Genomic DNA, 25,252 nt, shown 5'->3' with positions numbered 1-25,252 from the left:
ACTGTACAGATACAGGGTATGCTTGTTAAATTGGGAAGTTGTATGTATGTTGATCAACTAAAATAAAAATGCAGATTCATCAGTAATCTGACAGAACAGTATGGAGCAGCACACTTGCTTCTGTGTGAAGTGTTAAATGTGTCAGTAGTAACTTATTCAAAACTTCTGTTTTGTTGACCACGTTTTGTTGACCACCTGCCCTTTATCATAACTTTTGAGCAAAATAATAAATTGTGAACCATCAAGGAGTCTGTGCTTTTCACTAAGAGTTGGAGGGAGTGCTGCCTGAGTAACTTTTAACTTGCCCAACTGTAGTAATTTTAGTTTGTGGAGGAAGTGAGTTTTTGTGCACAACACTGAACTTGTTTTGAGTTGTGCTGTAGATTGTTACAGATGAGAACATTTTACATCCCCGTGCATTGTCTTTGTTCTTGTGCTGAGCTTTGTAGATCTGATGAAACTCTTTAGCCACAAAGTAAGATAAATAAACTGTGTGGATACACAGGGGTTCGGCATAAGGCTGTGGTGTCCAGCCCATCACTTAAAGAGGTGCATGAGGCTGTTGATGAGTTCAGGTTGCATCCCTGTGCTGGGGGTCATTGCGTGGTTAATACGGGCACCAGCAGATGGAATTATTTGGCAAAGGAGCCAGGCAGAGATTTCTGGGCTGTCTGTTGCCCACCCTGTACTTTAGTGCTGGGAACTATTGACATCATCTTGGTTATAAATTACACCCTTCCCGTCCCTGAAGGAGTTGGGATGACCGTTGTAGGTTTTGGGTGTATGAAGTTGTCAGCTTGTGACTTGGCATATGGAAGATAGGTTGTTTTCCAGTTAGAAATGTAAAACTATTTCTCTCAGAAGTTAAAAATTCACCACTTGGATACTATTTGTATGTATGTAACTTCTCCCTCCAAGACCAGACAGACAAAATTCACACTGAAGTCTCTTAGGCTGCCCCTTCAGACATTGAAATATTAGTTGGTACATGTTTCTTTCCCAGCCCTCAGCCATGTTTTACTCCAGCTGCTGAGAACAGGATATTCTAAGATAAAAGCAAAGCAAGAAATGTTCCAGAATACTTAAACATGTGTAAGATGTAATGAAGGCTTGATGGAAAATACTTCTCCTAAAATTTCAATGAAGGTGCTGGTGTTCACTAAGAAAACATGAGGTGACTGAGAGGCAAACTACTATGTCCATTTTATATGAATGGCAATTATCAGGCTGAGCTCTGTTCAGTCAGCTGCCTCCAAATGTGCCTCGAAATTTTGTGTCTCTAAAATACTTGTGTTTCAAAGAATGAATGGATTTAGTCTGTGCTTGTCCTACCACAACGTCATGTCGTATAAATGTATGGCTGTAAAATGAATGTGTATTTTTAGATATAGCCAACTGGAACACAGTAATCGCATGAAAAATAAATATGCAAACCAGATAACTAGTATGTAATGGTTTCTCCATCTTGGGGTACAATATGAACAATTATATAAACTTTCGTTAGCAAAATTCTTTAGTGAAAATGATGCATGGTGACTGGTAATTTGTCTGAAATAAACTACAGCTGTTAAATATGAATAACATCCCTATGCCAACAGCTAAGATGAAATCCTGTAGTGTTTAATATATTGCCCATTCAACAGCAGCTATGTAATACTAGATGCAACAATGGAAATGTCAGTTGTGATAAACAAAAGATTCATCCAGAATGTCAGAGGCTAGTTTGAATTATTTAATGCCACTGGAGTCTGAGAACAACACCCACAGAAATCTTACTTTTGTGGTGACATGAACTGCTAAAGACCCTACAGGCGTCTCTGTCTCAGCTCTGGTGGAGCTTAATTTTTATTTGGGTCACACAAATAAATGTCTGTAGATACAAACCCCTTGGAAACTGTGAACTCATTGTCCAGTATAGAGGAATGTTTTGGATCTGGTTAGTTACAAAAGTAAAGTGATCTTCTGTTTTCAGGGGCACAGATGCAAACTTTTGCTAACGAGCCAAACTTGTTAGAAAGATTGTTTAAGTTAGTGGGTAGGGATGAGAATCTCGGTCTATTAACCATACTTGTCTTTTTGAAGGCTACATGTCTTGCATCACTCATAGCCACATGAAAATGGCTTGTGGGATTTTGCCATATGTGGATGAGTAGCTATGCCTTTAATTTTCAGAAGTAAATTTGCTACAGTTTAGCCAATTTCTCCGTATTTCATTATAGCTAATTAATGCACTTTAAAGAGAACAAACCCGTCGTGACTGAAGTGTAATGCTGCGGCTGTAACGAATAATTTTTCACTCTTGAACAGAATGTGAGACTGAAGCGGGGAGGAGGTGGCTTTAAACTATTCCTTCAAAAGACAGCAACCAAAAACTATGTTTATCCATTCCAGATTGCCCCTGCTGAAGGACCAGATGCCAAGCTGAGAATGGTTATCATCACTGGACCTCCAGAAGCTCAGTTCAAGGTACAACATATAAAAATGTGTCAGTCTGTAGTGGCCTTTGGACTGTAACGGACAATACTGAAAACAAAACACTTGGTTCCAAGCACCATTTTATTCAGAAGTTTGGTAAACACTTGATTTTTGCTTTCCTTTTGCCGAAAGGTATCCTGTGAATTTGAGTAATACAGTACTATCACAGGCCACATTCTGGTCACCTGAAAACTGGTGGGAGTTTCATGTAAGTTAGAACCAAGTCTAGCATGAAAATATGGCCATGTTACATTCCTTTTTTCCCTTTTATCTACAAGCACAATAGTTCAGTCTTTCAAGCCTGTTTTAATACATGCAACAGTCTAGTGTGTTTAATTGGAATAACAAAGCTGACAAGATGAGAGACTGAGTCTTCCGAGGTTACTGTTATGTGCCAAACGGAAAATGTTTTTTGGGTAGCTCTGCAGATAAATGCAGAACTTCTAATTGTATTTACACTACAACTGCAAGGAGATACTCAACCTGATTATCCCATTTGTGTTCAAATTGAGTCCTGGAGTGGCCATCTGCCTTAAGTGCCAAGGGGTAAATCTAGTTACCCCAAAAGGAGTTGACTATGTTAGGAGTGATGCAGACAGCTCAGTGCAGCAGCCTGGCCTCATCATAGATGAGGCCCAGAGCAGGTAGAAAGTCACTTGAGAGTTCATGTCCTGGCATCGTTCTCCTGCCTGTTCTCGTTTTTGTCTTCGTATTTTTGCTTTGGGGCATCTTGCAAGAAGGAGGTGCACAAACTTCAGGCATATCTAGAATCAGTTTCATTAATGCCTTTAGGAATTTTGGAGAAGCATCAGGGCAGGTATTTTGCAGTGGTAACAGAGAACTAGATACATTTGGGATTATTGCTTGGTTACCATATACATTCAAGAAGCTATTGAAGGCAAAGGATAATTTAGAAGCTCTGCCTCCTTGGGGTTTTCTGTGTGCATGTGGGCTTGGCCACAGGGCATGGTCCATACATGGAGTGCTCTTGTGATCTGGGATCGGCACAAGGTCAGACTCTGGCTACCTTTTCTTTCCATCAGATATCAGTGAACTTACCCTCAAGAAGTAGCAGGCCGAAGTAGATTTGGGCATCCCTTATCCTGACTTTTCATGTAGGCAAAGGCTTGTCCTCAGGCTTCCTCCCTAAGATAGAATTGAATTCCCACAGAGTTCTTTTGCCAGCTCTTCTCCCCACTCTGGATCATGCAAGGAGGAAAGTCTCCCATTTCTGCACCCCATACATTGGTTAAAACCATATCAATCAGTCAATTCTCTACACTTGGACTTCCACTTGCAAAAGAGGGATCAATGTACTAGCACAGCTGATGCCTCTGAGTATGCTGGCCTTGTGAAGGAGAAGGGTTATGCCTTGGGGCTTCCCTCAGCTCCAGTCCTTGTAGTCTTTTACTACTCTTTGAGCAGTGCCCTCTTGACTGAGATGGGCAGAGGTAGAGTTCAGTCCTTTCTTTTATCACCAGTATTAACCTGAAGCATGCCCTACAGTCAGGGCTAAACTTCATTAATGCTGTCCTTAAGCTCTGTTTAAGAAAGGTCTTCTCTATCTTTGAGCATAAGCTATTGCTTGTTAGGCACCAAGAATGTAATCTGGGTGCACAACTTGAAGAGGGTATAGGTGCTGCTCAGATGAGTAACCACTTCTTGGAGAGGCGGTGTCATCCCAGAGCCTGTGAATTTGGCATCCTTTCCCTACTACGTTGTGTTCTGCTGTCTGTGATTCATGTCCATAGTAGCTGCAGTGGCTGCACCCCTTTCTTCCTCAGCTGCAGTAGTCTGAGGATGTCGTGGTATGCAGGGCTATTTATTAGCAAGGCAATGGGAAGAGAATATGCCACTGTTTACAGCCTCTGCTGCAGTGCTCCCTAGAGTTTAGGCACACCTGTGACATGAATGTTCAGAGATGATCATGTTGCCTTGGATATGGGACACATGCAAGCAAAGTGGAATCTAGTGTAGGCAACATCTTTCAGCCACTATTTTACTGTGAAGGAGCTGCAGCCCAGTTAGGTGGTTTCTTTTTCTTGAGACTTGTTCAAGAGCTGAAAGATTTGGGATGTTGGAAATACATCTTCTGTCTTTTTAAAAAGTCAACATCTCACCTTGCTTTATATAATTCAGCAGTAATGCATGTTTTTTTCCTATAGTACCTCTCCCACTGAGCCCTGCAGCCTGTGCAAGTTGTCAAGGTCTTATGCACGTGAAAAGTATTGCTATTGAAATAAAAAGGGCTATGCTGGCTACTGTCTGTCTCTAACAAATTTGGAAATAGTTTCAGAATCTCCAGCTCAAGATGATGGCTGGGAGTAGTGGTTTATCTGCTCTTGGCAAACCCTTTTGAAGTTTTCCTGGAACAGGAATCTTTGATTCTAGGGCTGTAGATGGTGACAGAACATGGTAGTTCTTGTATGGCTTGTCTTTTGTGTCACTGAAAAAATGATAGCTTTTGTCCTCTGTGACAGGGTCCCATGACCTGCAGTATCCCATCTAGGTCAAAGCCATGCATTAGAGATTTTTCCATACTCTTCAGGTGGAGTCTGACTTACCCAAAATACTGAGTACTTCCAGCTCCAAAGTCACAAAATGTCTTACATCTTACGCTTTCTAGAATAGCATGAACTTGAGTAGGCTTTTAGAATGTGAGCTAGAAATAAGATAAAATAAGCTGCCACTATTTAAAATCATTATCACGTTGTGCAATCTTTTTGGACTTCTATTTTGTGGCAGTGGTGGCCTGTAAGATGGTTGGTTTCAGCATGTATGCAGTGACAGGGCTGGTGAGTGTGATTTAAAGAAGGTGATAAAGAATCTGAAGTGGAAAGGCTTTATGGTCTTAGGTTTTATGGTCTTTACAGAGCATCTCTCTTCAGTATCTCAACAGAAATGTTCTTCTGATGCTCTAGGAGATGTGGAGTAGAAGATCTCGTTACTATTTCTCAAGAATTTACTGATGAATGGCAGGGAATAAGGAAATAAATATGTTTAAAAATTGTCAAGATTCATGAGCTTAGTCTCGGGACATTCTTCTTGCTACCTGGCATTTGCGTGTTCCCCAGAAAAGTGAACTGTGTGCTGGTTGGGGTAATACTGTTCCCATGGTGCTATTTAGATCTAGGTAGTTTGATTTTTCACTTTGGGAAATTGAGAAAGCTCAGATTTATTCATTTTTAAACAGTATGTTGTAATGGATTGTAAAAGTAAGCTATTTGCTCTAATTGGAGTCTTTATCCCATGACTTGGCAGGGTGGGGGGCTGCTTTTTTTTTTAAGCAAAGTATCCTTAAAAGAATGGGTTTCTGAACCAATTGATTGCATTCTGTGTTTCTGGGTGTAATAAAAAAATGACAGTTCTTTTTCCCACCACACTCTACCTCTATAGAGCTGCAATAGTTTCTTTTAAAAGCAGTATTTCTACTGAAAAGCAGAATAATAATGATCTCTGAATTATTCAATGATTCCCTGGTTTGTCATGCAATCTTTAAAGCTGAACAGTCAGCTTCCTAGTTTACTACAGAGACTTCTTTTAGAAAAATATTTATTAGGGAAAATGCTTTGTTAGGGTTATGTATTAAGAATTCTCCTCTTTGGAATGTCTTGAAGTTAACTAGATTTTAGTAAGCACATTCTCTAACTGAAAGCATTTTTGCAGGCTCAAGGGAGAATCTATGGAAAACTTAAAGAAGAAAATTTCTTTGGACCTAAAGAAGAAGTGAAACTTGAGGCTCATATAAAAGTGCCATCCTATGCTGCTGGTAGAGTTATTGGTAAAGGAGGCAAAACAGTAAGTAGCTGAAATAAAACTCTTAGTGTTGTTCAGTTATGTTTCTTATTTCAGTGTGTGTATACATGTATAAGGTTTAAATGTTTAGCTAACTAATAGCTAATCCTTTGAAGTTATTAAAGCAGGTGCTAGTCTCTTAGCTGTACTTGTTAAGGTTTCCTTTCTTCTAGTGTGGAGTCAAGAGAAGTTGATCTCATAGAATGATTTATTTAATCTAAAACAAAAAAACTCCAGAGTTTAACAAAAATTGGTTAGATCTGCAGGGCTTTTAATAGAAATGTAGTTTTTCTATTTAAAATGAAAACACTCCCACTCAAGACCTGCTTCTGTGAACCTTATCTTATGCCAGATTTTGCAAAAAGATTTCACTAATCTCATGGAACTAAAACTAAATCCAGTGTGTCCAAAGGTGGCATTTCTGGCCAAAACTTAGTGAAAGCATAATTTCTAAATAAGTGGTAGGAAATTGACATGTTCAGACCTCAATATTGGGGGGGGAATTTTTTTTTTGCTTCAACTTAATTGATGGCACTTCTTAAGCTCAGTTTGTTGCATGAAGTAACATCACTCAGATTTTTCAGTCCCGAAAAGGTGTTGGTACTCTAATATTTTTATATGGTTTCAAGTCAGGAGCTAGCTGCTACTAGCAAAGTTCAGTCTTGGGTCTCCCTCCTTGAGTGCAACAGGGTCTTGAAATTGTCAGGAGACAAACATGGCCTCTTTCCTTACTTGCAGTGGTAAGAGGTTTAAGGACAAACATCTGTGAGAAGTTGTTAATCTAAAACATTTTTTGATTAAATGATGCTGTGCATTTCTAAAATAAGATTAGTGTAAGCAGGGCAAGGATTCTAACCTTACCTCTACTTAACATTATGGAAGCTGATAGGCTACTGAAAATAATGTGGACACTTCTCATTGTTCTTTTTGGAGTTCTCCATCTTGTGGTGGTTTTTCAAGGAAAAACGTATAAATACTTTGACTTTTTTTTCTTCCCTACATCATACATTGTATGAGTTTTCTGACCTTAAACTTGTAAACTCAACTGTAAACACTGTGGCATCTATTTCCTTTTTTAAGTCATGTATTTTAACGCCTTCTGTGTGTTGTATTTAGTCTTTAAAACACTTCTACAAATCTAGAGAACTTGGTGCTAATTTATGTTAGAGACACAAGAAGCTCATCTTGCCACGTGCACGCTGCTGCACAAAGATGCTTTCTGTTAGTGGGTTTCTTATTTTAAACATAACTTAGAGGATGATGTTTCTGTGGTGAGCAGTATCTTTGAGGCTTGGTGGCTGTGGGATATTTGTTTGTTTAAGATTTTGACTTCTTCTATCTATTTACAGGTAAATGAGCTTCAAAACTTGACAAGTGCAGAAGTTGTAGTCCCTCGTGACCAGACACCTGATGAAAATGATCAGGTGGTTGTGAAAATAACTGGTCACTTCTATGCATGCCAGGTAGGAGGACTGGAATGATTTTCTGTATTACCTTGATGTTTCCATGGTCTGTCTTTTATATCCATGTGCTAGAGCCAAGGGATGGAAGACTTTTTTTCAGGATACAGAAAGCACTGCTTGCCAGGCTCCTCTAGTTGTCTTGGTGCAATAAACTTCCCTCATGCCTTGAGACACATTTATAACAATATTGCACTGTTACATATGTAAAACAATTTTCTTAAATTGTCCTATTGATATATGTAGGCTCTGGCACTGCTCAAACTTTCTGAGGAAAAGAAAACCCAAGTTGTGATTGGACTGAAAATCAGATGGGGAAAGGAGGTACAAGCCTGGCAAGAACTGCACCTATATATGCAATTTGTCCACATTGCCCAATCTGTTGATTTAATATCATAAAGAAAAGGATCACAAGATTCTTTCCCCTCACCACATTCTTAGTTCAGACCAATTCCTTTTGATGCTTTGCTATAGGTGACTTGTAATTCAGAAAGGTGATGGGAGGGCTGGTAAATCCTGTAAGTTTGACCTTCTGGATTCCTTGGTGTGTTTAAAAAAAAAAAAAAAAATATTGTCCACTCTATTAAAACAGTGGTTCTTATAAAACATTAGTATCTTCAAAGCAGTAAAATGAAAGTAGCCTGTAGCATCAGTAATCTTAATGTTGGTAGTCATTTTCCTATGCTGATGTTTTCTATATTGCAGATGTGAAAACTGACCATGCAGGTAGGTGTGCTAGGTGGAAAAAGAAGAAAAATTAGAAATTAAGTTGTACATCATGACTAACCCAGGTGTATTTTAACTGATGAGTAATCTTGTCACTACTGGGAACTTAGTTATTCCAGATTTTCTTAATCCAAGTAGCATCTATAGTCGGTTATAAACAGCAGTCACTGCAGCATGGCATCATGATAGCTTGTTTCTTCTTCTTTGTCCTTCAGCTTGCTCAGAGAAAAATTCAGGAAATATTGGCTCAGGTAAGAAGGCAGCAGCAACAGCAAAAAACATTGCAAAGCGGACAGCCTCAGCCAAGACGAAAATAAAGGTTTAGAAAATGGCCCATCAGAGACAGATGCCAGACCAAAGACAGACTGTGCGACAGAGAGACGGGTGGTGAGCACCTGTTGAAGTTATATGCAGAAGATCCACCAAGCCAATCACCTGTTCGAGGACCAGGCAACCGTTGAACGCTGTCTCTGAGAATGTATTCTTTAGGCTCTCTCAAACTTTTGAAACCCAGCTTTAAAATAAGGACCCCTTCACTTCCCTTTTGTTCTATTCTCACAATTTAACATAAACTCGTTAGTCTTTTTTATTGTTCTTATTATTCCCCAACAATTTTAGAACTTGGTTTAATGAAGCTTTCTCTTCTGAGTTCACTGGTTTAAAAAAAAAAGAAAAGAAAAAAGAAAAACCAACAAAAAAAAAGAAAAGGCATTGCTCTTATAGGTCCAGTTGTAAAAGAAGAAACACATTTGGAGGGTGGGATTGTGGGTGGGCTAGGGTTAGAGCAAGGGTATTGACAAGAGTTTAAGTGTTAGTCCCAACGTTGAAACAAGTGGCATTTTTTAAGAAGAATTTGGTTGCATTTTTACATAACACTGCCATGAATAACCTAAGGGAAGTGTTGAATGGTGTTGGCCAGGGCATAAAAAGATAAATATGCATTTTACTAAACTACCTCAGGCATTTAGTACCTCAATGAGAAATTGTTCCTTTTTTGCTTTTTTTTTGGTATTTTGTATACTTTATAAAGCTAATAGTTCTTGAGCATTTTATTTTTTTAAAAAAAAATTAAAATTTGATCAGCCACCAGCCAGGAGTACTACAGGCTTATCGGGGAAAAATATAGTAGAGCACTTCTAGCTGCTGGCTGATGGGAGTAAGGTGGGTAAAAAAAACATAGCCTCAGATTTTCTGAGGGCTTCAACACCATCATTTGTTTAAAAAAAAAAAATTCAGTGAATGTTCAAAAGATAGTGAATGATGCCAACATTCTGATAGCAGCAATGCCGTTTAGTTTTCTTTTAAGATGGGATGAAAAAGTTTGTGACGGTACTTTTTTGGGAACAGGACAAGGAAGTGATGGCAAGAGGCTGGGGTTGGGGGAAAAATTTAGAAGGCTGCAAGAGGCTGAATTTTTTTTTGTGCTACTTGATTGAATGCATGAACCCTTTGTGCCTTTGACCATCACTACCTAATAATGCTACATTTAACCATTTGCAGCCCATTTGGACTTTGCCATTTTGTTCAAAGAGCAAGCTTCATCTTCAGTTTGATAGAACACTTGATCTGCTAGAGCGTATTTGAGGCCACGAGGGTCTCTGCTGTCTGCGGATCACATCATACTGCTTTCAGTTACCACGATGGGGGAAGGTCAAACAGTGTTTGATCACATTGAAAGATAATGAAAGGCTAAGTTTACATATCCAGCCGCTGTTATGGGCCACACTAAGCCACTTTGAAGGTTTTAAAAATTATTACAAGAAAAAAAAAAAACAAAACAAAAACAACAACCTCTCTAGCCTGGCTTATAATAGATGCAGCAGGATTTATGCACGTTCTGCAACCAACCATTAGAGAAGAAAAAAAATGTCAAAAGGCAGGGATAACAGGAAAGTTACCAAATTTTTTAATTTCCGAATGTAATTTGAATGATGATTGTGGTAATAGTGACACATTCAAGTTTCTACAATAAACTTCAGTCTACCTCAGTTTAAGAAAAAAAAAATGTGGCAACACATGGTGCATAAAGACTGCTGTGTGTGTGTGTGTGCGCGTGCGCGCCTGTATGTGTGTGGTCGACAGAGCCATGCTATTACCTCTGAACCTTTTTTTGTGATGTTTTTTGTGCATGAGATGATCAGAATCACCATGCTGCACTGATTTGAGGGGCACAACGAGCAAAAACATTTGTTTCATCATTTTGTTATCTACCTCTTAGGTTCATGTTGAAATAGAGGCATTACTACATAGACTTAGATAATCTTCCCAAAGATCATTGTTGTACAGATTAGATAATTTTGAAAATGGTCTGAAGTGTTTTTCCTGCATCTCTTCTTTACTAATTGGTTTAAAAACCACAAACTTATGTTGTAGTTTTAGCAATGAAAAATGAGTTTCTTTTCCTTTTTTGACAGTGACCTTCATCTAGCCTTTAGGATAATTTTTTTTCTTACAATGAATTTAAAATTACTGAAGTATGAAAAGTCATAGCATTTTAATTTTTGTTGAGGCTTAAGTCAGTCTGACGTTCCTTTCTTAACGTTTGAGAAGGATTTGACTTCATTATTTTCCATAAAAATTCCTTTACAAATAGGCGCTGCATTTACATCTGCTGATTTAAATACTGTCATCTCTCTTAAATTTCTAGACTTAGTATGGTAAATCATGTTTTTCTTTTCAATTGAGACTTGGTAATTTGGAGTATTTGGGAATAGCTAGAAAGTAAATACTGTAAATGATTTCAATATCCACAAAGTATGGATCATTTTTCATCTGTAATGTGCCCCCCAATGCAGCTCCACTTGCCAGATGCCTCTGAATGGAATAAAGAGTTTAACTCCTATCATCAGATAAAGTTGTGTGGTGTTTTTTTAAATTTGAGGCATAAGGACAGACTGTTCTAAGTATTTGTGGTACTTTGATCAAGTTGGTTTTCTGTCCGTAATAACTGGATAAGGATGAAGAGTCACCCAGAGGTATTCCATAGCTGTCAGGGCATCCAGCAGCCAGGTTACAAAGTTTTCACTTCCCAACACAAGCAGTGACTTCTGTGGCTTACAATTCACCTTCTCTCTCTCAAATAACGACGTTATAGTCTGTGGTACAACCTGTAGTTCACGGTTTCAGTGTTTAGCAGATCACTTAGGCTGATTTGCTGTGGAAGGGATGTGTACTCAACTGCCTTGACCCAGGGCAAACATGCAGGAATATTTAACAGGTTTGAAATGAGATCTGAATCGCAGTTAAATTTTTTTTTTTTTTGGGCGGGGGGCTGCTTTTTACCCAGTCTTTACCTTGGTGCTCTCAGGGTGATTGAAACTCTGTAACAGGCCTAGAAGCTTGGATAGGCAGAACCAGTCACACTAGCAAACAGATGTGATGGCAACCTGTATCTCACTCCCACCACCCGAACACACACCTCTTGCCAGTGAGGCGGTATCACCTCTCCAATTAGATCTTTGTTAATGTTATTTGGAATAGAAATGAGACTAGATGAGCACTTTAGTGTGAGAGGGAAGGGTTGGGGAGTGAAGCACTGTCGTGAATAATATAATTCTGTACCTTTTGAAGAGGAGTGGAAAACCAATCTTGTTTTCCAAACTCTTGAACCCTCCCACTTATCTTTACAGCTCATTTACTGGGACCAACCGGCTGAAAGAGGCAATTGAAATTATGTCTGTAGAAGACACTGCATAGGGTATTGCATTTCACAGGCACCTCTGTGCTCATTTTTCTATGCTGATATTGAGCTATCTTCTTGGAACCAGCATCACTGCCATTTGAGCAACATAAGAAGCCTTCCTCTGTATTTCTGGTGCATTTGACAGCTAAACCCCAGACTGTTTTAAGCATTTGCTTAATCATGATGCTTTTATTTGCTTCTAACCTGTCAAAGCTTTTATTCCTAAGCTGCAATTTCCAAGGCATGCGCTCTTTGTATTAGTTTTCATTAAATGAAGCATGTGTGCTGTGCAGGGCAGTGTGGTCTCAACATGGTATCAGGGCATAGGATTTTTAAATAAACATGAAAAATTGTGGAGTAAGTACCTGAGCTGGGCTGCAACAGAGATGTTAGCTCAACTGATGGATGCAAACACTGCTTGGTAATGAAGTTACTTGAATATGGGGCAGCAAATTAGTGAAATGATGACAAAAGTCCCACCTTGGTAGTTGTTTCTCCTGTTCATCCCACCATCGAGGCATTCTGCACTGAGCCAAACCTGCATGTACATCAGTACAGGAGGACTGAATGATGAATCTATAGTCAATGGACAAGCTGCTCAGTATTTTTATTTTACACAGAAATCACCTGATCCATAGAACTGAAGCCTGTTTTTCTTCCAAAAGGGGTTTAACATTGCACAGTACTGATCATCCAGACCATCTTTGTTAGTTCCTAGGTCACAGTTTTTAAGAGGCTGAGGCCAAAGGCTCACTGAGGTCAGGCAGGTAACCTGGCCGGGGCACCGCGGTAACTCAGGACAGGCTGACTGCTGCTGTGAAAATAGGGGATGAGGAAGTGCCTTCCTTGAGCTGGCAGTTGTGATTATTTAACAGCAACCAGTGGATGTTCCATATAGCTCCTTTTCACAATGTGCTTTGGCAGTAAATTCAGTTATACTTTTTATTTTCCTGTTTTGTCTCCGCTGTTCATTTTTTTTTTTTGTCTTGTCTTACAGACTATTACCTCTTTTTGGCGCTAAGAGTCCTAGTCTGTTCACATGGAAGCTGTTCCCTATCTCTTACTGTTCTTTTCTGGGTGCTTCTTTTGTTACTGTGCTCTTTGAAACAGGATACAGTATGCATTTCTGGTTACTAGATATGGGTTCATATAATGACATGATGTTTGCTGAACCTGCTTCTATTCATCTAGCATTACTTATCTTCAGCAGCAGCAGTAAAAGACAAATGGTTTCAGGGAATGATCCAAAGTTACTCCTATGTATCCCTCCTAGGAAGAAACACCCAATTTAGAACCCATCGCTCTGTAAGATGGCCAAGGTTATCTTTCCCCCATGTGGATTACTTATTGACAAATCTTTCTTTGCAGTCAGACTTACCACCAATACCTTTATTTTGTAGGCAAAGATGGTTTATCTGCATAGTTTAACTACATTCAAGAAATGCTCCTTGCTTAATTTGCAGATCTGTTCCCTTGTATCAGTGAGCAGGTGAGCTCAGGGGCAGTTATTCCTGAAAGAAGAGGCTAGACACAGCAAGAAAACATGACCAGTCTGAAATGAAGGAGAAGGTTTTTTGGTTTGTGTGTTGTTTTGGTTTTTTTTAAAAAAATACACACCCCATTCCCCCTCAACACCACAACCACAGGCACAGAAAACCAAAGACACTTTCTTTGAGCATTACAAGCAGCTGCTGTACAGGGAGGAGATGCAGACAGGGCTTAAAGCAGTTTGCGGGGCTATGGAGGAAAAAAGGTGATTACCCTCAGTGTCTACTCTTCCTGCTTCCTGATGCACAGCAGAGCAAGCTTCTCCAGAAGGAACAGATCCTAATCTAGTGATGAAAGCCCTGTCCTGTAGTGGAGAAAAGCATCTTGTTTTACATAGATAAGTTCTGTTACCATCTTGAAGCTCTTCTAACTGGTTATTAGACTGTGCACCAGTTGGACTAAGAACACACTGTGCAATGACTTCTGAAAGTGCCAAACAGGCCATTAGCAGCAAGTAATGCTCAGTGCCGAAGGACTTCCTTTAGGACTCTTGCCCACTTCAAAGGAGCTGAATGTTTACACTGCCAGAGCACGTTGCCTCAGTGTCCTTTTCCAGAAACTAGGTGAGAGGAAAACTAGAAGAGCTGACTGCACATTGAATGTTTTAACATGAAGACAAGGAATTGAAGCTCTTCAGTTCTTTTTATTATTATTAAAAACAGACTTGGCTGAAAAACTGACTTACTGTTCCATTAAGACACTTGTATTTGTCACTGCTGCTCTTGGCTTTTATGTGCTCAGTAACACCAGTCTGTTTTCTCTCTTCCTTCAACTCAGAACATGACTTGCTTCATTGTGACCAGAAGCAAATGGCTTAATACAAGAAGCCTCATCCAAACTGTACTATTACACATAGTTTTTCCTTGCAGCACTCAAGTCTTTTTTGCACTGCCTCTCCAGGCATGTCTTTCAAAGAAAAACTATTACTGTAGAGTTTCAGTGTAAGCAGCTTAAGTAGCTGTCTTTGCTCCACTCTTCTTGCTACAGGTTCCACTGAGACAGTGGCTCCCCCAGGAAGCTCCTTTATGCTAGGATTCCTTCTTTGATATTTTATGGTTAATCTCAAGGGTCTTTTCCAACCTTAATAATTCTATGATTCTGATAATTTTTGTAGCTTGTTCAGAACTTCACTTAGGCACATCCAATAAATACACTGTTTTGTGCTGATCAACTGTAATGACTATTAATTCAGTAATCACGACTATATGTCTGTCTCATCTGTGAGGGCACAGTCATTTCTCTTTCCACCCAGCAGCTGCATTAAGTTCTTGTCTCAAGCTGATCACTGCTGTTAGGAGTCAGTCCAAATATAAAGTCTTCTGGCAATGATTGTGGAATCATCTGTGCTAACTGGTCATCGTAGGAACCAAGAGTCCATAGCTTCTCCAATTCGTAAGTGTCCCGTGTCTCTGGCAGCATGAAATGTATCACTATGCTACCTGCACAGAACAGAAATTTACAACAAATTAACGTTAACTGTAAAGCACTGCTACACTTCCAGTTGCAAAGTTTAAATCTTCCACCCCCATTGTGGCTAGATATAATGGGTCATCTGATGGAGGTCTCTTCTGAAGTTGCAGATTCCAGTTCTTGAACAGTGTTAGGAATTGGTCAGTCCTTCAAAAGACTCCAAGCCTACAGCCAGGAGAATGAGAGGGACAATATTCTGGTTTAAATTAAAACTATCACGAGACTCCAGACCAAAGAAGTTATGACTTCTAGGGGACAGAAGGACATCAAAAGAAATTTTACTCGAAAGAGTCCCCTCCCTGAGGTTATAGATGGACTTTAAGCTTTCCTATCTGACCAACAACATACAGCTCTAGCCAAGTAATTTCCCTGAGGTGTGTTGCTCACCATTCTCAGGCAGTTTTTATAACGCAACAGGTCCAAACTTTGATATAATAAGGTTTTTCTTACAGGTTTTCATTAATTCTGTGCAAACAATAGTGGAGAACATTAATGCCAGTGTATGTCTAATGCACTTTTTTCTAGTCATGCCTTTAAATTTCAATCTGTTTTCAGTTATAACTATCAAAATCAGTGACAGTAAAGTAACCAAGGCTTAACATCACTGGCTGCAGTGCCCCTCACCCACCCATGCTCTCTTTTAAGCCAAAACACAAAGTTAGAGGGTGAGATTCTAGAGCTAGTAACGAAGGAGAAATGCTTTCTGAACGCAGAGTCTTTTATGCCTGTGTAGAGAGTTTCACAGCTGTAGAATAAAGAATTAAACTCAGTTTCTTAGGACTGAGGTTTTACACTGTGTCATGGTATGATCTGGACAGTAGAAAAGTCTGTTCAACAGTTCACTATGAGGGCAGCATACGAAGAGCCCCCACACACCCAAACAGGCATTACATAAACCTGAGAAAAATGACTGAAGTAGCTTTTCTTTCCACTACTGTTATCTTCAATTTATTAAGACCTGTTTTAGCAACTGAAGAGTAGTTCCTGCTTTCTTCTTAGTGCCAGTGACTTTTAGTGAAAATTTATTTAGTATCTCATTGAGTTCAAGCAACAACTGGAATTCCAAAACAGCAAAGTATTGTGAACTCTCCATAGTGAGATGCTTCCTTCAACAAAGAGCTCATGCAGAACTTAATATTTGTCAGATTTACAAATATTTACCAAAATCAATGCACAGCCAGTCATCTGTCTCTTTCCCTTCAATCCGAGTATGAGGATCACTTTCTTCTTTGTGATGCTTGTACTGAGAGAAGAAGCAATGGCAGAAAATGAAATACTTTGCATTTATTTAAAAGCATTCGACAGATAAGCTGGGCTTTGCTGAGTCACCTAGAGTTGTTTTAAATCTTAAATGGGTTAGATTACTTTGTGTTGGTTCTGGGGTCTGCACATAAAAAGAATAATATATACTTGCAGCACTAGAAAATAAGTACAGATTTCTCAATGGGATTTAGTATCAAATCTGGAATCCTAGCGCTCAGAATTCCCATACAGTTATCCATGAATTTTATAAGTGTCCATTTTTTCTCAAGATGAATATTGAATACAATTACTTAGCATTAAAGTAGTCTTTCCATTATCGGTTCCCTGTAGCTGCCATTACCACTCAGTTTTATTTCCTTTCAGATACCTTTCATTGTTTGTTTTACATTGGACAGTTAAGGATGCAGAAATAGAGATGCCAAGCTTATCTTCTTTTCAGATGAGAGTGGGGAGAGAACAAATTCCAACCCATGCTACAAGGAAGGCATTCAAACAAGCCTCCTGTCTCTTGAGCGCACGCTCTCAACACTCAGGTTGCAAGATGGGAGAAAGCACGACTGGCACACAGGTTTCCAAGCTACAAACCACTGTGGGAAAAGGGAGCTCAAAGCACGATGGCAAACTCTCGGGTAGGGCAAGGTAGTTACTTCCCTATACAACGTAGTGGCTTTCACAGATGCCAGCTGGAGAGGCTCAACTCTCCCCACCTAGTACAGAAAGAACCTATGCACCCACCAGAGCTAAAGAAATTTGACAACTGGAGGCTTAAGTAGTGTCATTTTGGGATCTGGCCATAACCTACTTGTTTCTTTACAAGAAGCATCACTAGAAAAAAAAAAAAATGGAGTAAAGTCGACTGCATCTTCACAGACCTTCTTTATTCTACTTTATTTCTAGTTGAAGCAGTCAATGAAAAAAACATGGAAATCTTTTTCAAGCTGAAATTAAAAGCCAAACCAAACATTTATCTCAGCACAAGTCCACAAGGAAACAGAGAGTAAAACTGCATGGCTCTAATAGTTCTTCCTACCATGAAAGACAAAATACAAAGTAACAGGTTGTAACAGCATGGCTGGCTAGCAAGTGAGTCCCGCTTCACTGGGAAAGCAATTATCACAAAACACAACGGTTCCTGGCGGTTCCCCCACAATGCTGGCGGCTGGACAATGGCCCCAGTTCTCAAAACAGAATGGAGAACTTTCAAAATGTAATTCAAAACTAGCTCTACCTTCCTTTAAGATAGCTTATGAGATATCCTCAAAAACACGTAATTGTCAAAGACTCTCTGAAAGTCTGGTTAAAATACTGAAGAGCCCAGCGTGCACTACCATCAGCTATGTAACACAGGTTGGAAAGGCTGATCTCTGCTACAAGTTTTCTTCAGCCTTGTCTTTAAAGGCTCTGTAATGGTGAACAGATTATAACAAAGTCAAGGGTTAGTTTCTTCCTCCAACACGAAACCAGACAGGAAGGGGTACGCAGTCCCCAACTAGGGACTGCCATTTACAAGCTACTGGAAGAGAAGCAGGACGGCCTCATGCTACACATGAGCCCCTCTGCATTTTAGTGTGAGTAAATCATGATTTACCATAACATTTTAGGTAGTGTAATGGTAAAGCTAGACAGCTGCCTAGCAGCACTCCCAAGCACCCACTCTGCTTTGCATCTGAAGCTTCAGCTTACTTTTTGCCTAGAAAACTTTCAATGCCACCAGGCAAGCCGAACCACTCTTGAGTACTCAGCCAGGCTTCCCGGTTTCTCGTGATGCCCCGGAGGATGCCACGTCTCCCCAGAGGCTCTGCCCTTGCAAAAGAGCTGCTCTTAGAGCCACCAGAGGGAGCAGCCAGTTGTGGCACAGGCATGTTTTTGCAGGGTGGGTGGTATTCCCTCCTCTCTCCTGCTCTGGGGGATACCAAGAGCTGTTGATTTGAGACTAGCAAGTTATACAGTACATATTAAGTGCTTAAATTTAGTACATTCAAATCACACTAATACAACTTCTAGTTTGAGGCAAAATTTTAGTTTGCAAAGTTGCATCTTGTGTTCTCTGCAGGAACTGAAACTTCCATCACGTGCTCAGAAAGGCACTCAAAAGCAATTCCATCTCCCCCTCTCTCAAGTGACAGCTGAAACCAATGGGACTGGAAGGAAGAAAGTAAAACCATGAGTCAAAGGAAAAATGGGGTCAGGATGGGAAAGCAAGCGTGTGAAGAGAAGACAAACTACAGATTGAGTACAGACACCTGACTGAGATGGGGGTTGGTCACATACCTCACACTGTACCAAACAGTGCAAGGTTTCTGTGCAAGGATGGCTGCTGCTGCCTCTCCTTTTCTCCTGTACACGCACAGTATGGTGACTATGAACTAGCAATTTGCTTTAGTAAGCCCATGAGGGGTCCCTGTGCCTCGTAACATGCCACCTTTTTTCCAGCCTTACGATACACCCAAGAACCTGGAAATTTTAGGGATTAGGGTTTGAGAACAGTCAGATTAAGCTATTTTGAATGAGTGCAAATAGCTATGAAGCTTGCCGGATGGAAGACAAAACTGGACATAGGTCATCATCACCGTTTCACATCACTCTTGTTCTAGCCACCCAACCGTGCTAACGTCACCACTGTTCTAAATACAGAGAAGTTTGTTTTTAAAATATATTCTCTACATTTTGAGTAGTACCACTAAAGGAAAGAAGTACAAGTAGTTGCTAGATGTATTCAGGACTAAATGACATCAGGATAAGTAGTTTCATCTTGTCTGGTACACCCCTATACGTGCAATCCTGGAGAAATTCCTTTCACAACAATTAAAGCATTCCCCAAAACCCAGAGAGTGCAGTGGGAACTGTCTTACCATTTTCAGCATGTAATGTGCCATTGCATGGAGATGTCGTGTTGAAGATCCACTCACAATTATAAAATAATTACAGTATTTTATTTCTGGAGGTAGCTGGATGACACAGATGTCTTTAGCATTTTCTTGCCTCAGCAGAGCTACAACAAAGTCAATGTTGAACTTTGGAAGAACAGTACCTGGTACAGACAGAAAAAATAATACAGTGGCAATTTATCTTTTTGATTCCAAAAATCAACCACTTAAGACTACATAAAATGACAATGAACTGAATTATAGCCCAAGCTAGTCACTCATTGTGGAGTCTAGTTTCATACTGACAATGCAACATGAACTGCAGATTTTTTAAAATAATTTTTAAAACCATCAAAATGAAGAACTAAGCACTCTTCTGGTAGATAAATAACACTATCACTAGATATAGCAGTTAGCAAACATCAAGTTTCTTTTAGGTAACTTACTTATTTCATGTAGTTAGTACTTAAGAGTCAATGCTATCATCAGGTATTTGTCAATTAAGATGAATGATACCTAAGTACTTCAACAGACATTATTAAAACAACAGACAAAATTAAAAGCATTTCAGAACAATGCTTTTCAACAGGCCTGTGACAATACATGGTGATGAAATTACTCTAAAATCTTAAATAGATTAAATCAATATACTGAAAACAGAGCTGATGTGATATAGTGTGAAGGTACTCTTTATCTTCACATTGAGTGAAGCCACTTAAATTCTTTTTCCCTAGCCTGTTCTGCCACAGAGGATTGTGATATTGCAGACAAAGCTTCAGTCCTTCAACAGTTTAAGCAAGCCAGCTTAAAAACTAGTAAGTTTGTGCAACTACCTTCTGTTCACACCATGAAATCAGTTTGTTTCTAATTTGCTCTAATTATGTAGATGCAACTTGTGTGCATACTCAAGGCATAATCTAAATCTGTCAGCAATGCATGCCTGCCACTGTAAAGTGAACCTTAGTGCAGACTGAGCATCAGCACAAAGCCAAGCTTTGTATTTACCAATATAAAGAAAAAGCCAAACAAAAGAACAATAGTTACATATTATATGCATGAATGGGGATATGAAATTGGATCAGATCTTTGTAAATGAAAGCCTTTGAGCTTAGGGACTCATGCACTCTTTCAACTTTTGCTGTGGTCACACATGCAGAAAATTAGCAGTGGCCACAGCTCCTCTGGACGCAGCAGTTACAAAAGTTAAATATTTGCCTGGTAGCCACATGTGAAGTCTCTAGTGCCTACTTAGAGAACGAATGGTCTAAACAACCCCAGGCACACTCTGCCACACTGCAAGTCATGGTCAGATCTAGGCTAGAGAAGATTTGCAGAAGAGCTACAACAACAAGCCAGCTCTGTGCACACAATGCTTTATATCCATAACCAGCCATTGTGCTGCTAAAACTGTTACCTGTACAGGGAAATTTCTTTGAGAGTGTACATCAGAGAAACACACCTCCCACTCGGCACCACTATCCTCACAGAAGTTCCTGTATGTATCTACACAGAGGCTTGGTCTATGCTAGCCACCGACTCCCCGCTTTACAGCAGGGCTTAGGAGGCGATGGCAGGTCAGCACAAACGCCGTGACCCGGCGGCCTGTGGTCTCAGCCGAGGTAAGGGCGATTCCATCGCACCAGGCACCCCCAGGATCCCCCCGCAGCTGCAGAATGAGATTCCAGGCATCCCCAGCAGTTACTTTCTTCCCGAGGGGCTACGTTTTGCTCAGGGCACCATTTCACAGAGTTGGGGAGCGCGGGGCAGAGCTGAGGGCCTTCGGTCCCCTTGACATCCCGCCTCACGACCACGCTCAGGCCTGCCGGGCCAGCGCCTTACCTGGCGCCGAGGCCGTGACACCAGCGCTTCACCCCCGCGGTTACCAGCTCTGAGGGCGCTCCGGCCGTGCCTTCCTAGCAGGGGAGGGCACGCGACACAGGCGCTCCCTCACCCGCTGCGAGGCCGGGGGCCTGCGGGAGCCTGAGGAGAACAGCTCGAGAGCGATTACACTTAACAACCACGAGAGAACCAGACCGAAGTACCAAGCGGGAAGTCTCAAGGACCACGACCGGTGTGGCGCACGGAGAGGCCCCGCCGGTTTACGCCGGCAGCTCGGCCCCCTCGGCTAGGCCGCCCTTCGCTGGGCCCTACCTGCCGCCTGGCGCCGCTCCGCCGCCGCCACCCCCAGCGCCCCGGCTCCGCCGCCTCCCGCGCCCCGCGGCGCCGCGCAGACCCCGCCGAGAGCCCCGGCCAGCCGGGGGAAAGGCTCCGGCCGGAGGGCGGCCCCCGCCGCGGCGGAGATGGGCCGCAGCAGCCGGCACCCCCCCGCCACCGCCCGCCACATGCCCGCCGCCGCGCTCGGCACCGCGGCCCGCCCCTCCCCGACATACCGCCCAGCGATTGGCCAGCGGCGGAGACGCGCCTCTCCCCTCACTGGCGCATCCTGCCGTCGGTCGGGGAAGCACGTTGGGCGCATGCGCAGTGGCTACCGCCAGGCGGCGGCGGGCGCCGCTGGGCTGTGCCCGCGCGTTCGCGGAGGGTGGGTGCCGGCGGTGCCGGTGGCAGGGCGGCCGGGTGCTCGGGTGCTCGGCTCTGGGGAGCTCCCCTGGGACTGGGCGCCCTCTGAGCAGCGGCTTCTCTCACAGGAACGGCCGCTGGGGCCGCCGTGTTCCGGCCCAGCCCCGGGGCGCCCCCGCTCCCCTGTCGGAGTCCGGGTGCGGGGGTTTGGGTGCGTAGATGGGAGCGTCGGGGTCGGACTCGCCTTCCCCGTCCCCGTTTTGCGCTGCTTGTCAGTGTTTTCTGAGGGGTGCCTGAGCCACGAGGTGGTAAAGGGGAGGGATCGGGGGCAGGGAACGGGACCTGGACACCGGTAACCGGTAACCATCGCTCTGCTCTGATGGTTTATTGGGAAGCTGGAAAGAGGCTGACCACAAAACGTGGGCACTGCCACATAAACCCTAATCACGTATCCCAGTTCAAGCCTTTTGCCCCTTTTTAAAGGCTATGGTTTTGCCTAAAAAGCTGCAGCTGGTTTGAAACTAACACATTTTTCTTGGGAAAGTGTATTTTACATTTGTGTGATTCCCATGTACTGTTAATGGGCGCAGGTTAGTAGTCTTGCTATATTTGTTTCACTACGGAGAATGTTGTCAAGGGTTAAAAATCTATGACCTAGGCAAGTTCAAGCATTTGTATTTACTGTGGGTGAAACCTGTTTCCCTCCACCCCCTTCCCCTGAAGATATTGGCATTTATGCTGACAATAAAATAAAAGAATTACTGTTCAGACTGTTTTTCCCTCCCTTGCTGAGTATGATGGTAAAGCAAAGTTATTAAGACTTAAAAGGCATAATCTTGTGAATTATAGAGACGTGTAGTGATAAAAGTTTTAGCTTTAAAGGAAATTCAACTATGCTGTACAAGGCTGGAGGTGGTCAGTTACGCTAATAGGCCACAGTGTCTGGATGCCTCTTGCAAGGTTTAGTTTGATTCATCTACAATTCCTTCAGGGGCTTTTAGCCTTAGTTTCAGTTTAGAAATACTTGAGGTGAGAAAAAAATGCTACATCTGATGAGTGTCTTAATTGTGTGCTATAAAAAGTGTTCAAAAAGAAAAGGCGGGAGGAACAAAACAAGCAGTTTGAAATAATACATTTTTTAAAGTATTTTTTAACAAACTTGTTGCCCAACTAATGTTTCTGTTTCTCTTGGTGACATGTTTGAAAAGATGTTCTTTCTAAAGATGATATACATTTATGTTTGATGTCATTCTTCCATGTTACTTCTCCAAAGGGGATGCCTGAAACCTGTCGTGTAACATTTGCTGACGTTCACAAATCTGTTGTTTGTCAGCTGTTCTTGCCTTTGAAGGACATGAAGTTCATTTGTATCCTGATCTGTTCTGAAATTGGGTTCCTCAGCTGTTGTCTGGTTGTTAAGAAAGTCTCCTCGCTTCTCAGGCCTGTGGTGCTGTTGCTCTGAGCACACTTGGAGGAAGACTGCAAAAATGGCTAGATAACCCACGGTACTACCAGCTGTGCGTAAGTGAACTGAAGCAAATCCAGTTGTGTTTTCTGGAGGTAGATACTGTTGTGATCGGTAATTAAGCAACTCATCAAGTTTCTTACCTGATGGTATCTCTCTGAGACAAAGGAAATGTACTCTTTAAAGTCATTAGATGGTTTATTTGTCAATACAGCAGTTAGATTCCATTGTATAAAAGTAAAGATGTATGAAATGGAAGTTACAGCTGAAAAGGCAAAATCAAATTATAAAAATTTAATATTCTGATATGGTATTTAAAGGAAGATGGTGCAAGCTATTCTGTATACTTAGGTTAAAGGATAAAACAGTTCTTCAAGTATGCTTGAAATCTGTTCTCTATGCAAAAGCTTAAGATGTCTCTGAGCTCTTAACATGCAGTGTTTTGTTGAAACAAGATGCTTTCTGCATATAGCCTAGGTCAGCGGTAGCCTGCGTCATCACCAATCCTAAGTGTTATAGCTGTGACAGATTTAATTTTTTCATGCATTACAGGTCATCTTAAGCTTTCCATTAAACCCCTCTCCTGCCTCAAGCTAGAGCAACAAATAGAAATTACGGTCCTTCCTGTCAACAGCCTTGCTGATAACAGAGGACATAAACAGAAAACACTTTTCCTCCAAAAATTACTGCCTGAATATTAAGTCAGAGAATAGTTTTAGATGCCCAGTTATGGTTAGACAATAGGCTGCTATGTATATAGGAAGATGGAAGAATGGCAAATATGGTGCCTTTAATAATATAATTGAAATGGCCACACAAGAATTAAAATAATTGGAGAACCTGGAAACAGAAGAAGAAAAGAGGCTGTTGAACATTACAACTAAAGAACTAATCTCACAGGAATGTTTGAATCTGCTTTTTTTATATCCTTAAGTCATTTAAAGGTGTCCGTGCACACTGGGGAAGTGGTAGTGAAGACTAGATTCAGATAACAACAAGCATTTGACAGGTCTGCTAAGATACCAGGAAAATATGATTATGCTTATATATCACCTCAGGAACTGAGAACAGTATGTATCAGAGATGTTCCAAGACACAGTAAATAAGCTAATTATATTGATATATAGATCTTCAAAGAATTCAGGGTTTAGAAATAGATTGCATAAGGTCATTTGCCCAGCCCCCAACTGAAAGTTAATTTCACTTCGATCATAACCTTTAATATTAACAACAAGGCTCTTATGGAACTATTTAAAGCATTTTTGATCTGTTTTCTCATCTCGGAGAACCTTTTTAGCAACCTCTTCCCTTCTACAAATAAGATGCCCTCCTTTTCTCCTCATCCAGTAATCCCACCTTCAGGAGTTCACTTCTGGTCTTGCACTGTGAAATGCCACGATGCAGAACGATGAGCACAGATGGCTGGAAGACCAGACCACTTGGGAAAGGCCTCAACATGAGGTTTTTAAACACAGAATTGCAGCTAGAGTGAACAAGGGGAGGCACGGTGATTTTGCAGAAGTTTATACTTTCTAAGCATCATGCAAAAGCAGAAATTGGACATAGTGCTTTATTTATACTGAGGTTTTCATATATTTGATTAAGTGGTCAAAGACAGAGGGATGGAGGAGCAAGCAGAAATTAATGTATGTTTACAGCAGGAGAGAGAGGAATGAAAAGAGAGGGGGAAAAGGGAGTTGAATGCTACTCCTTCCTGCTAGAACCCTTGTTCTGCTGACCCTTGTACACAGAACACATATCTGCTCTCTGGGGAGTGGTGGTGCCAGTTCAGTGTCTCAAGACCAATGGAAACAAAGGAGACAAAGACAGCATCTAAGCATTTTACATGGGACTCAGAATAAAAGTTTCAACAGGGAGGGCCAAGCAGATGGGCCTCATCTTGTTGCTCGGGTGTCTGTGGTCTAGTTTATAGTGAGGCTCGTGCACTGGTAGCCATGTCCAGTAGGAAACTAAATGTGTCCAG

The 25,252-nt window shown here is 41.3% G+C and overlaps 2 protein-coding genes across 3 annotated transcripts in view; one reads left to right on the top strand and one right to left on the bottom strand.

The window, feature by feature from the left end:
• The window catches only part of IGF2BP3 (insulin like growth factor 2 mRNA binding protein 3), a 116,998-nt gene extending 105,700 nt beyond the window's left edge, over nt 1–11,298 (top strand). For both annotated transcript variants that reach the window (XM_074837362.1, XM_074837353.1), the window contains exons 12-15: nt 2,392–2,466; nt 6,142–6,273; nt 7,620–7,733; nt 8,672–11,298. In XM_074837362.1, the coding sequence (XP_074693463.1) occupies nt 2,392–2,466; nt 6,142–6,273; nt 7,620–7,733; nt 8,672–8,773 (423 nt within the window). In that variant the 3' untranslated portion in view covers nt 8,774–11,298. The remainder of the gene's footprint in view (nt 1–2,391; nt 2,467–6,141; nt 6,274–7,619; nt 7,734–8,671) is intronic.
• Nucleotides 11,299–12,728: 1,430 nt separating this feature from the next.
• On the bottom strand, nt 12,729–21,674 carry MALSU1 (mitochondrial assembly of ribosomal large subunit 1). Its single transcript, XM_074837343.1, is given in 5 exon segments — nt 12,729–15,125; nt 16,318–16,399; nt 19,272–19,450; nt 21,438–21,647; nt 21,650–21,674. Coding segments are annotated over 5 exon segments (675 nt in total). The 3' UTR covers nt 12,729–14,946.
• Nucleotides 21,675–25,252: the final 3,578 nt, after the last annotated feature.

Source organism: Strix aluco, chromosome 1 (assembly GCF_031877795.1).
Source record: "Strix aluco isolate bStrAlu1 chromosome 1, bStrAlu1.hap1, whole genome shotgun sequence".
NCBI classification, from domain to species: domain Eukaryota; kingdom Metazoa; phylum Chordata; class Aves; order Strigiformes; family Strigidae; genus Strix; species Strix aluco.
This window is presented reverse-complemented; position numbering and strand designations above follow the sequence as displayed.